The 13,342-nt window shown below is 48.0% G+C and overlaps 1 protein-coding gene across 1 annotated transcript; it reads right to left on the reverse strand.

The window, feature by feature from the left end:
- Positions 1 to 34: 34 nt before the first annotated feature.
- On the reverse strand, positions 35 to 12,562 carry RNF139 (ring finger protein 139). The gene is made up of 2 exons (XM_077351539.1): positions 12,342 to 12,562; positions 35 to 2,234 (listed from the first exon to the last, which is right to left on the reverse strand). The coding sequence occupies exons 1-2, from the start codon at positions 12,523 to 12,525 to the stop codon at positions 508 to 510; spliced, it is 1,911 nt and encodes a 636-aa protein (XP_077207654.1). The 5' UTR covers positions 12,526 to 12,562; the 3' UTR covers positions 35 to 507.
- Positions 12,563 to 13,342: the final 780 nt, after the last annotated feature.

Raw genomic sequence — 13,342 nt, forward strand, 5'->3', positions numbered from 1 at the left:
TTTTTGTCTCTCCCTCTCAAGACAGGAATGATGCTTTGGTAAGGTTTTTGCATGAGACGTTTAATTTCTTTTTATTTGCTCTATATATGTTGCCTTCTGGAAACCCTGAAAATGAATCGGAGCATCTTCAAACCCATCAGCTTAAAATTAACCAGCCTGCACACACTACAGTTTGCACTACCAATTAAGAAGTGTTTTTGTTCAGTTTTTAAAAAAATAAGCAAAAACATTTTATTCCATGTACAATAATGTACATAAAATGTAACGTGGTCGCAAAAGAGACCAGCAGGAATCAGAGGTATATATACAGTAGCACATCACAGTAAACTGACCACCCCATTCACAGATTCAACATTTCTGAGATACTGTTCTTGTGCTTAGATACACACTGATGAAGTGAAACTTTTATTCCATTGTTGAATGTTGCTATTAACACACACCTGCAGTGTTCAGTACATGACATTTTAAACCACCAGGTTTGATGTCCCGAGATCTGCAAATAACAGGCTAAGTCAAGCCGTCGGTCTCCTCCTCCTCCTCGCTCTCGGTCCCGTCGCTATCTTCAACGTTTTCATTAGGTACGTTTTCGTCATGTGCAACAAAGCCGTTATTGTTTGAGGCGTTGGTGTTCTCCTTATCGTCGATATAAACTTTCTGGTGGCACATGGGACAAGTGTCTTGAATATAGAGCCATTTCCGAAGGCAAAGTGCATGGAAGTAGTGATTGCATGGAGTAATACGAGCGGACGTCGTAAACTCGTGGTAGCAGATGGCGCACACATCGTCTATTTCACGTAAGCGCTCTCCTTTGACTTCAGGAAGCGAGTTGATTTTCTTAACTGCGGTCCTGCGATTTATGAACGTTTTCCACCCGTTCTTGGCTTGCAAGTAGATGTTGAAGTAGGCATGCAGGCACATCATACACGCCCGGATTTTGCTTCCTGATTCAAAGACCATGGTGTAGGCGCCGTTCCCAAACATTATGAGTCCAAATATGAACTCGATAATATTGCCTGTGGATCGAACGTAGTAGACATAATCATCAAGCTTTTCCCAGAGGACATTATAGTAGCCATCAATCATGAACAGTACATACACAGTGATAGAAACTATAACCTTCAGGCAGAGCTCCACACAGAAGGCTGTGACGGCAAACAGCCACGTATTTAGTGCATAGTGGTGCCAAAGGACGTAGCTGAGCAGAATTGGAAGAACAAAGAGGCAAGCTGAGACAAAGAGGACAGGGAAGTGTCTGCGGAAGGAGGACACGTGGGAGGCACTCAGAGACATCAGGACGGGATCGGTCATCCCGTGGATAAAATGCAGGACTGCAGTTAGCAAAAGGCACATGTTTCGACTCAAGCGCACTAGTCTCTCTTCTGGCTTTAGCCCGCTCAAACCAGTCTGCAGGGCCAAAATGAAAAATAAAACGGGAGCCACAAAACCCAGCCTCTTGTCATCTTCATCAGTAGAACCTATAAAGGCCAAAATACCAAGCCCGAGATAATGAGCCACGGAGGAGATCACGGCGCTCATGCCTAACACAGTTAAAGTAGAATCGCACCCGCTGATGATGAGGCTGCAAAGGACTTCCCAAAAGTGATCCCAAGAAATCATGTAGGATTTGGTGCCTTCTGCCAACTTGACCACATAAATGAGCACGGCGGCTTGTGCCGTAAGTCTCGTGAGCCAGAAGACACGCAGCACGGTTGGGAAACGAATCCTTTTCCACGTATCTTCCAACAAGAGCTGTAATCCGTAGATGCGGTACATGTGCCTGACGAGGAGATAGACATACCGGGTGGAGTAGTAGAACCGTTTCAGTTTAGACACTAAAATGGCCAGGGTATAAAATGTCAAAACGAAGCCTGAGATAAAGACTAGAATCTGCCTGATGTGTAAAGGTAATTCAATGATCAAGCCGACAACAGGAATCAATAAATCCAGTATGATCAGTTGAGAGTATATGGACTGGATGTTTAACAGTGCAACGTAGCCAATTCCAAAGGCAAGCTGAAGGACAGAGAGTGCCATCCACAGGGAAGGTCCTTTATGAGGCAGGAGCTGGACTTCAAATGCATCTGTGTAATAGGCACTGTGGGAGTTGATGTGCAAAAAAGCATAGTAGTTCACCAACACTGATGTTGCAGCCAGCAGAAATGCAGAACTGATCATATAAAACTGGAAAAGGGATCTTTGTGAAAGGACGAGGACGATGCTGGACACAAAGACACCTGGAGAAGAAAAAGGTAAGCGTTTTAATAAGTAAACAATGACTTTGCCGTTAAACGTATATATTTATAGCATTTCTTCAACCTGGAGGGACGTCTCAAGAGAAGCAGGGCTCTATCCTCCTGGGCCTAGCATTCGTCAGTTATTTTATCAATGGTGGGTAAATGCAGGTGACACAAAATAGGGAGGGACAGAAAACAGAACTGACAGAGTGAGGCTGCAGGACTTGGAAACCTTGGCTGAACTACAGCAGACACAAATGAAAAGTTCAGCACTTAGGGAAAAATAACCAAATACACAGGTACTGGATGGAGGCTATCAGGCTTGACAGTGGTACATGGAACAAGGTTCGCAGAACAACCATCGACACTAAAGTCAATACAAGAGACAGCAGTGAGAAATGGCTGTAATAAAGGTAAGCTGTAACACTAGAACAGTCTGAAAAGGTAATAGCCCCCACTCAACTCTGCTCTAGTTAGGCATCATCTGGTGTCCAGTTCTGATACAAACTGAAATGGAGGGCAACAAAATTATTAAACACGGCAAGGTCAAAGGATGTACGTTTAGGGGACTAAATGGCCTACAAGACCTCTTACTGCTCTATGGCAGCGTTTTTAACCAGGTTGATTCAGAATGAGGTGCCATTTTATTTAATGGGACTGACTCCCAAGAAAGTGGTTTTAGGATTGCAGCCTAGGACTCTAAGTCCGTGGGGTGGATTCTACCCTGTCCTACCACCGCATTGAGCAAAGTTTGGTTATTTAAGTATTCCTTGCCTTTCCTTTTGGCTCAGTTTTTAAGCCTGCTCCCAATCTGAGGAGGCTTCCTCCAGCTTGTAGCTTTTCCATTGGAGGAAGGCTGTATGAAATCTGTTTGGAGGATGGCTGGATCCACTCAGCCAGATGTGGACACTAGCACTTATCCTCAGGAACTCACACAATGATTTCTATTGATTTAGTTTCAATTCATAATATCAGGGGTAGTCAAACTGCGGCCCTCCAGATGTCCATGGGCTACAATTCCCACAAGACCCTGCCAGCGAATGCTGGCAGGGGCTCCTGGGAATTGGAGTCCATGGACATCTGGAGGGCCGCAGTTTGACTACCCCTGCACAATATAGTAGAAAGTTTTCTATTTAAGAAGACCTGATTTCACTACCTAAAGGAGTCCTAAAGTGACTTACAAACATCTTTCCCTTCCTCTCCACACAACAGACACTCTATGAGGTAGGTGGGGCTGAGAGCTCTAAGACAACTGATCTGCAAGGACAGCTCTAAGAACTGTGACGCCCAAGGTGACGCCCAAGGTGCTGGCAGCACGTGGAGGAGTGGGGAATCAAACCTGCTTCTCCAGATTTGAGTCCTCTGCTTTTTTAATCACTACACCACTCTGTCTCTCAGCAGTCATTCTACATCCACGTTTAATGCAAACACCTGTAGCTTATAAAATGCAGGGTGGAGGTGGGGGCTTGAGGGGAACCGAATAATTAGGGCAGAAAAAGCCTAGCTGTATGGAAACCAGGTTATTTCTTACGAAGGCTGTCATCTCAGTGGGCGATGAGTATACAGACAGAATCCCCCACCACTTGAGTACAAGATGCTCAGGGTGAACAGTCCTTAGCTACTCATCTTCTGGCTTAAAATAACTTGTTTATAACACTGACCTTCTGCTGACTGAACATAGAGGCAAGCCTTAACTGGCTCAGGGAGGGAAGTAATGAGAACTTACTTTGACAAGAGTTTTTGCAACATACATTTCTTCTCATTCCAGTCTGGTTACTGAGGAAGGTGGTGGAAAAGAACACTTATTTGCCTGTTCTACCCGCCTTGAGGTAAACAGGTGTTTTCAAAGAAGAGGGATTTCTTTAAAGCATCTCCCTTGATGCCCACCTGCCCACTTCCGTGATGCTTTCACACAGGGATAGTATCTAGTGACATCATGCACAGCTGCTGTTGTCTGGCCATAAAAGTAAATGACTGGTTGCTCACGGGCTGTATAAGAGCCCTGGACAGCCCAGTTTGACACCCCCGCTCAAGAATCTAGCTTCAGACTTCCTGTGCTGGGCAGGGAACTAAATAGCCTATAAGGCTCCTTAAATCTAGGAATCTCCAGCTGCAATCTGAAGAACACTTTACAGGGAATAAAGGTAAATGTAAAGGTATCCCCTGTGCAAGCACAGAGGCATGTCTGACCCTTGGGGTGACGCCCTCTAGCGTTTTCATGGCAGACTCAATACGGGGTGGTTTGCCAGTGCCTTCCCCAGTCATTACCGTTTACCCTCCAGCAAGCTGGGTACTCATTTTACCGACCTCGGAAGGATGGAAGGCTGAGTCAACCTTGAGCCAGCTGCTGGGATCGAACTCCCAGCCTCATGGGCAGAGCTTCAGATAGCATGTCGCTGCCTTACCACTCTGCGCAACAAGAGGCTCATTTACAGGGAATAACTCCCATTAAATAAAACCGAAGTACTTCACAACAGACCTGCTTAGGATTGCTTGCTAGCCAAGTTCCTACCCAGGTCTATAGCAGTAGGAGTTACTTCCTTACCCAGGCCTATAGCAGTAGGAGTTACTCCCTGGAAAGTGTTCTTAGAAGTGTACTGTAGATTAGCAGGCAGGGATAATGTTTCTGATGCAACAGCAACTCAAAAGAGGTCACCCATGCTGTACCCATGTTTGGTACAACAACTAAGGCTTATAACTCTAAGCTGGAAGTGAAGGCCTAAGGGGTGCGGAATAGCTCAGCCTTTTTCAACCTTTGGACCACAGAAGTATCACTGAAATGTTTTTCAGGCTTCGAGGTACCAGGAAGTGATGTCAGCTGGTCATGCCTCCCTGCCATGCACAGAAATGAGAGGAGTCTCAGGTGGCAAAGGCTTAAATGGGTGGGGCCACTCCCCATCCACCCCTCCAGGTCTATCTTTGGCCACTTTGGGAAGGGTAGGTCAACCTACCCAAATATAGATTAAAAAAACACTTTAATAATGTTTTCGCTTGGAGCTGGAAATGGAAGGCATAGGATGGGAGGACCGCCATTTTGACAACCTGCATGCTGCAGTAGCATTGAGGGGCCTTCATAGTACCACATGGTACCAAAGAACCATGGTTGGTAAACCCTGGAATAGATGCAGTAACCAATAACCATGTTTCCATACAACTGGATATGTGTATGATCTCAGGGATCTCAATTACTGTAACAGACCATGCCCTGAGTCATCTGCCTTCCCTTTTGGGATTTTAAAAGCAATGTCTGACCAAATATAGCTTAATTGGAATGAACTAGATAAAACACTATGCTTTTACCCCACATATACAGTCTCAGGAAGGGCATAACCTGCCTTAATATGAATGTTCCTTAAAATCCTTGCCCAACAGGTCCATCATCTTACGTAGAGCTGTTTATGGCCAGATTCCAAGCAAATACCAGGATCTGAAAGCGGACACCAGCAAAACATTTCCAGGTATCAAGCAACCCAGCACCATGGGTTCATCCCAATCCGACTCATGATTCATGGTTACCCAAGACCCTACTGCTCTCCTCTCCCAGCCAGAACCCCCCAGACTCCCTTTGGAGAGGTTGCTAGGTTGCTCCGAGCAGAACAGCAACAGAGCGCTCCGCTATCTTACCGGACTATGACCTCCCCCTCCGCCCAGCCCAGATGAAGTCAGTTAGGTTTAACTGCCACGGAGCTATTCAGTCACAATTGGAATCCAACTAACATTCTGCAGACTGGGCTTCCACAGGAAGGCACATCCCATCCAAACATGGCGCCACTTTGCAGCAATGCAAACCCCAGAGGTGTTAAAAAAAAAAATTAAAAAAAATTAGAACAAGATTACAATATTTGTTTTTTTTATTTAATTTTTTAATACCTCTTGGTGTTCAATCAAATAAAGCAATTAGGCCTCATGAGTGCATTTATAGATTCCAGCACAATAATTCTCCAAGGCCAAGCTCTTATATTTAATACTTGTTTGGGTGAGAGTTTTTTGCCGATCCATCCTTTCCACTGAGTACCCTCGCACCCGGCACTGTTGCTCAAGGGCGCCAATTCCTGGGATCAATATTTCGGAAGAGAGATGGCTTACAGCCATGCAAGACAGACAGTTCTGTTCTACAGGTGGAACAATTCACTGGATGCAACCCATGGCCATTTCGCACGTTTCTGGATAATATGAGATCACTACTGTACGTTAAAAATAATTAGGAGTCTGGGGAACAATTTTCAGCCTAAAAAAAGAATCTAGGACTTCTACGATTTAGCTACTTTAAAAAAATGTAGCCTTTTAAACCAAAGTGATGGGGAGAACCCCACTAATCTTAGTGACATCAATTTTCTTCCATACAGTGCCCCAAAATCATTAATGGCAGCCTAAAAAATATGCAAGGAAATTAATGACAAGAAATTTCACAGGTTTACCTAGAATTTCAGGTGGGTAACCCTGTCCAGTGACACCCAATCAATGAAGTTTAATTCTGGGTATACACTGAATTAAACTTTGCTGAAAGGTGTCACTAAATTCAAACTTTGTTCCACAGGTTTGCTTTGTTTACCTATCTAGGGTAGGCTGTATGGGGTAACTCAAAATGCTTCAGGAAGACAAAAGTGTCACCTTATCGAAGAAAAGGTCGTCCCACCCCATCAACTGGACTTTGTATTTCACCAACGCTTTCAAAAAAGCAATGGTTTAAACCAGGGGTAGTCAAACTGCGGCCCTCCAGATGTCCATGGACTACAATTCCCAGAAGCCCCTGCCAGTTTAAACACAGGTCTCAAGCAGCACCAATCGCTTAATCCTATCACTGTGGTCTTAACAGAGATCATCCCCTAACAGACCCCTCCAAATCTCATTTACACAGGATTACCTTCAAAGCACTTTCCTATGCTAACACATCTTTACAGTGGGATGGGATGAATCAGCCGCTGTGTCAGCAAACTTTAAAATATTTCAACTACCCTGTCACGTGAGCAACGGCAACCGTCAAAGTCCCAGGGTGACACTTAAAAGCCTCACCCTTCACAGGGTTCCATCCCCCTTTATATATTTGTTTGGGCTAGCAGGGGTAGTCAAACCGCGGCCCTCCAGATGTCCATGGACTATAATTCCCAGGAGCCCCTGCCAGCATTCGCTGGCAGGGGGCTCCTGGGAATTGTAGTCCATGGACATCTGAAGGACCGCAGTTTGACTCCTGGAATCGTAGTCCATGGACATCTGGAGGGCCGCACTTTAACCCCTGGAATTGTAGTCCATGGACATCGGGAGGGCCACAGTTTGCCTACCCCTGGGCTAGAGAGATGAGCCACTGGTAAAAGTTGCCTTTCCTGAGCATTCTGTTCTACTATATCTTCGCACCTGTTATTCCAACATACTCCTTCTCCACAGTATTCTCTATCTGTATGCCAACATAGCTGGCCACCCAGCAATGATAGAGTGTTTCTAAGTAATGATACCACCAGGTAAAGTCGCACACCCCAACTGTAATAGCCCGGCCTAGCTTCACCTCATCACAGCTTGGAAGCTAAGCAGGGTCAGCCATGTTAATACTTGGATGGGAGACCACCAGGAAGAGCGGGGTAGCAATGTAGAGGAATTATTAGATTCAAATGGGTAGCTGTGTTGGTCTGAAGTAGCACAATAAAATCAGAGTTCAGTGGCACCTTTAAGACCAACAAAGATTTATTCAAGGCATGAGCTTTCGAGTCCAAACACTCTTCCTCAAATGAAGAGTGCTTGCACTTGGAAGCTCACGCCTTGAATAAATCTTTGTTGGTCTTAAAGATGTCACTGGACTCTGATTTTGTTTTTGTTTTTTATGTGGAGTAAGGCAATGAGCCACCGCCTTAGGGGTGGTGGTGGTGATTACACAGAGTAGTCAGATGTATAGTTCTGAGACCAGAGAATTATACATCAATATATAAGGGCCTGAGAGGCAGTAGCTCCAGGGCGGGAGGAGCCAAGGTTCAGTGGGGGAACATCTGCCCTGCGTGCAGGTTCAACCCCCAGCATCTCCAATTAAAAAGGAACAGGCTGCAGGTGATGTCAACGGCCTCTGCTTGAGACCCTGAGTTGACAATACTGACCTGGATGGATTGATGGTTTGATTCAATGTAAGGCAGCTTCATGTGGACAATTTACCCCCTGACTGACTCAGATAATTCATTCTTCTTCCCTTCCCCTAGGTTTGCTTGGTACAATGTTCGCCTCTCTAGAATAGGCAATACATTTCATTAAGATAATGACATCTTGAAATACCACACGTTAATTCAATGTACAATTAAGCAACACACTCGGGAAAGGCAAGTGTCAACTCCCATGAAAGGAAACCTATTATCACCCATTACCATTTAAATGTGCTCCAGGCACAGCGGAGCACCTTGGCAAGCTAATAAAGTTATAATCAAACCCAGCCTGTAGACAAAGCTTTGGGGGGAGGGAGGCTTGCTCTGAGTTAAATCATAGTAAATTCACTCAAAGGTAATTAGGAATGTGACACAAAGACACACCAAGGGACCAAGCCCTATGAAGATAGGTTGAGGGACTTGGGAATGTGCAGCCTGGAGAACAGGAGGTTGAGAGGGGACATGATAGCCCTCTTTAAGTATTTGAAAGGTTGTCATTTGGAGGAGGGCAGGATGCTGTTCCCATTGGCTGCAGAAGAAAGGACACACAGTAATGGGTTTAAACTACAAGTACAACGATATAGGCTAGATATCAGGAAAAAAATTTTCACAGAGTAGTTCAGCAGTGGAATAGGCTGCCTAAGGAGGTGGTGAGCTCCCCCTCACTGGCAGTCTTCAAGCAAAGGTTGGATACACACTTTTCTTGGATGCTTTGGGCTGATCCTGCGTTGAGCAGGGGGTTGAAATAGATGGCCTGTATGGCCCCTTCCAACTCTATGATTCTATGATTCTATGAAATAATGCAGTTGGGATGCAGAGCTCTCAGTTAAACTCTTCCATCACACGTGATGGTAGAAAGTGCGGGCAAGTCACTGCTGATTTATGGCAAACCCCCGTGGGGTTTTCAAGGGAGGAGAGGTGGTTGGCCATTGCCTGCCTCTGTGTAGGAACCCTGGCGTTCTGGTGTTCCCAACCAAATACAAGCCGACTGCTTAGATTCCAAGATCTGAAGGGATTAGGCTAGCCTCGGCGATCAAGGCCAAGGCTCTAATATGCATTGCTCCTTAGAGTTAAGAGATTTGCGGGTGACACTTTTGCAGGGGTCACCACAAAGGTCACTCGCTCAATAACATCTGTGAGGAAGTACACTGACCACAGAGTAAGGTTTTGTTTTTTAAAAAGAAGAGTTGGGTCTTATATGCCGCTTTTCTCTTCCCGAAGGAGTCTCAAAGTGGCTTACAATCGTCTTCTCTTTCCTCTCCCCACAAAGACACCCTGTGAGGTGCCCTGATATTACTGAAGAAGAAGAAGAGTTGGGTCTTATATGCCGCTTTTCTCTACCTGAAGGAGGCTTAAAGCGGCTTACAGTCGCCTTCCCTTTCCTCTCTCCACAACAGATGCCCTATGAGAAAGGTGAGGCTGAGAGAGCCCTGATATCACTGCTTGGTCAGAACAGAACAGCTTGGTCAGAACAGCGAGCCCAAGGTCACCCAGCTGGTTGCATGTGGGGGAGCACAGAATCGAACCCGGCTTGCCAGATTAGAAGTCCGCACTCCTAACCACTACACCAAACTGGCTCTTCCTACTTACAAAATACTCCTTTGCCTAGTCATCGTGTGATTTGTACATCACAGATAACCAGCTGAAAGCACAGCCTGTTTAAAGTACATTTCCCACATCAGATAGTCCCTCTGTGTAGGGAAAAAATGCATGCCAATTAGATCACTGTAGTTGTTCCAACGCCACTCCAAGTGTGATGTCTCTTACAAAACGTAGCTTTTCTATGCAGGGGAAAACGTGATGGGGTCACCCTAAGTTGGCTTTGACACAACTGACAAAAAGAAATAACAATGAAAATAAACACCCCAAATATCCTATCGCTAACAGCCTCGCTCAGGTCTTGCAACTTGAGGGCCGTGGTTTCCTTGTTTGAGTCCACCCACCTCAAGATGGAGCTGCCTCTTTTCCTGCTGCTTTTGACTTTTCCTAGCATTATTCTCTTTTCCAGGGAGTCTTTCTCGTGACTAAAGTGTGACTGCCTCAGTTTGATTATTTAGCTTCTAGGGTTAATCTAGGATCCACTTCTTTGTGTGCGTTTTCCTCCCTCCAACACCACATTTCAAATGAGTCAACTTTCTTCAGAAAATAGGCTACGATTAAAGAAGACCGTATCTTGGCTTAATCAGCAACGAGCCCACAATGGTTGTGCTGAAAGCAAGACTATTGGGGTTACAGGTAAGAAGAGTGCTAAACTTTCAAAGTTTGGGGCTAACTTGGGCAAACATTTAAAAAGTTCACTGGAAGCTTGACCAAATAATCATGCCGCAGCCTTGCTGCATAGTAAACGTACAGCTAACCTGTGTCTTGAGACTCCCAATGGCTGGGTTTTAAGCTTCATCTTATAATGAAAAGACTGGAGGACAACTGCCCACAAGCCTTGGGCAGCAGGCTGAGGAAGAGCTGTTTGCAGGCCTCATTAAACCGCACCTCTTTGGGTTTAAGAAAAACGAAACAAGCCGTCAAGGAAGCAGAGTTGAGGCAATACCAAGTGAACATCTCTTCTTGGAAATCTCTGGGGGAAATGTGGCTAAGGGAGGGAACGATATCAATTATGTAATCTGTTGGGGTTTCGCCTGGTAGCTACAGCAGCACTGGAGCCTACAGCACAGACGGCTCTTGGAGAACACGCAATACAGATTATTTGCTTTAAGCACCCAATCAGGATAGTCATAATCAGCCAACAGCATGGACGGATTCCCCCACCCCCACCCCACCCCCCAGCCATTTTAACATGCATTTCTGGGGCAATCTGGGATTGGGAAAGCTCCGTTCTGAAACAACAGGAAGCATAATTTGGCGCTGTCAAGAAGATACATGTTTTTATGAGAGTTGGAGCCTAACTACACTACAGGTTATATTGTTCCTCTCAGACCAGCCATTACACAGTAGGCTGTTTAAGTGACCTTCTCGGGTCTTGTCAGATGGGAAATGGAGCATTTTGGTGAGATTCTCAAGCATGGGGGGGGGGGGCTCAATCGGGACAGGACTACAGTATACAAGTAGAGGGGGCTTCATTCTCCTGTTTCCCTGAAGCTATGCAAACCATCATTACATACCAATTTACACAACAGGCCAAACAGCCGCTGGGGGGGGGGGGGATTCAGGTTGAGAAAACAGCATAAAGGGGGGAAGAAAGGTGTAAGGCTCCCTTCCCCCATCCACACCAGGACCCCACCATCTGGAATGAACTCCCAGCACATGTTTGACAGGTCACAGCATCAGGCCCTGGAATTGAGATCTGGGTTCAAATCCTCAGTAAATCACAAAACCTTCTGGGTCACCTTGGGCCGGCTATGACCTTTCAGCCTCACCTAACCTCTTCCTTGTTGTTGGGACAAAAGAGAAGTTAAAGGAAATATATCTTGGAAGAAAAAGGCAGATTTTAACAACAAAAAAATCAATCCCATCATCTCTCTCCGGAAATCTCGCTCACCCATCTGAACAAGGGCACAGGAAGGAGCATAGAAGTTGGAGGGGAAAAAAGGGAACCTGGACTAGGGGTGCCAGGTTCCCTCCTGGCCGGAGGCAGGGTACTGGGGGGTAAGGTGGCCAGATACGAATTGGGAAACTCCTGACTATTTTGGGCTGGAGCCTGGGGAGGGCAGGGACCTCAGTGGGGTACAATGCCACAAAGTCCACCCTCCCAAGCATCCCTTTTCTCCAGGGAAACTGATCTTTGGGGTCTGAAAAGTGAGCTGCAATTCCAGGGGGGGAAACCTGTTAAACTGGGCCGGGATGGGTGGGTGGGTGGGAGCGAGATCATAAGAGGAAAGAGAGAAGCTGGAGGGGGGCGATAATATGGGAAAGCTGGGGGGGGTCTTCCCCATTCTGGGGGGGGGTCAAGGGGCACCCTTGGGGAGGAGAAAATGGAGTTGGGAAGGAAGGGAGGGAGGGAGGAAGGGTGGGGGGGGGGTCGCCGAGGTCTCACCCAGCAGCCGCAGCAGCCCCCCCAGGAGGCCGGCCCACAGGGAGTCTCCGGGCAGCACCGGGGCCGAGTTGAAGATGGCGTCGATGAAGAAGAGGCTGGGCACCCGCAGCGCCACCTCCGCGCCGGCCCGGAGCCGCGGGCCCAGGCGCAGGGGCGGCGGCTGAGGGGGGGCCAGGGCCGCCATCCCCGAGAGCCCTCCGCCGCCTCCTGTCCGTCTCCGGGCGCGGGGCGGGCGGCCAGGCCAGAGACGGAGGGGCGGCGAGGGCGGGCGGGCGGGCGAGCGAGCGAGCGAGCGGCTGTGCGGGGCCCGCTTAGCGCCCGGCGGCTCCTCGCGCCGCCTCAGCCCGCGGCTCCTGCTGCTGCTGCTGCTGCTCGTGGGGGGCCCTGCGCGACGGCGCCGCCGCCATCATCGTCGTGGCCGCCCCCGGGCGGGCGCCTTCGCTCCCTTCGTGCGGCCGGGGAGAGGCGGCGGCGGCGGCGGCGGCGGCGGCAGGGCCTCTGTGGGCCGCGCGGGGCGGGATCGCGGCGCCCTCCGTCACAATGCCGGGCCTGCCTCGCGCCCGCCACGCCGAGCCGCGGCTCCAGGCGCCCCCCTCAGGGAGGCCGCCCAGCGGAGAGCTCGCCCAACCGCCCCGGGCCCGGCCGACCATTGCCCTCCGGCGCGTTTCTGGGCCGCCTTTCCCTGTCAGCCTCCCGGGAAGCAGGGACCCCTTCCTCTGGACAACGTGGCTGCTGCAGAGCCTCTGGGGAGGGCGGTATATAAATATAAGAAATACAGCTCCTCCTGTGGTGGTGGCCCCCAGCCATAAAATCAGGCAAGGGTCCTTTCACGGAAATTAAACCGAAACTGAGCAATGGCCTGAAGATCCCTGGTTCGTGATTGTATAGAAATTGGGTTTTTTTCCGGGGTTTCTCAGTTCAGTTCTGCCTCTTGTCCCACCAATGCCGATCTCGCTCTTTTCCAATGCTCCAGAGCCAGGGGTAGTCAAACTGCGGCCCTC

This window comes from Paroedura picta, chromosome 9 (genome assembly GCF_049243985.1).
Source record: "Paroedura picta isolate Pp20150507F chromosome 9, Ppicta_v3.0, whole genome shotgun sequence".
NCBI lineage: Eukaryota > Metazoa > Chordata > Lepidosauria > Squamata > Gekkonidae > Paroedura > Paroedura picta.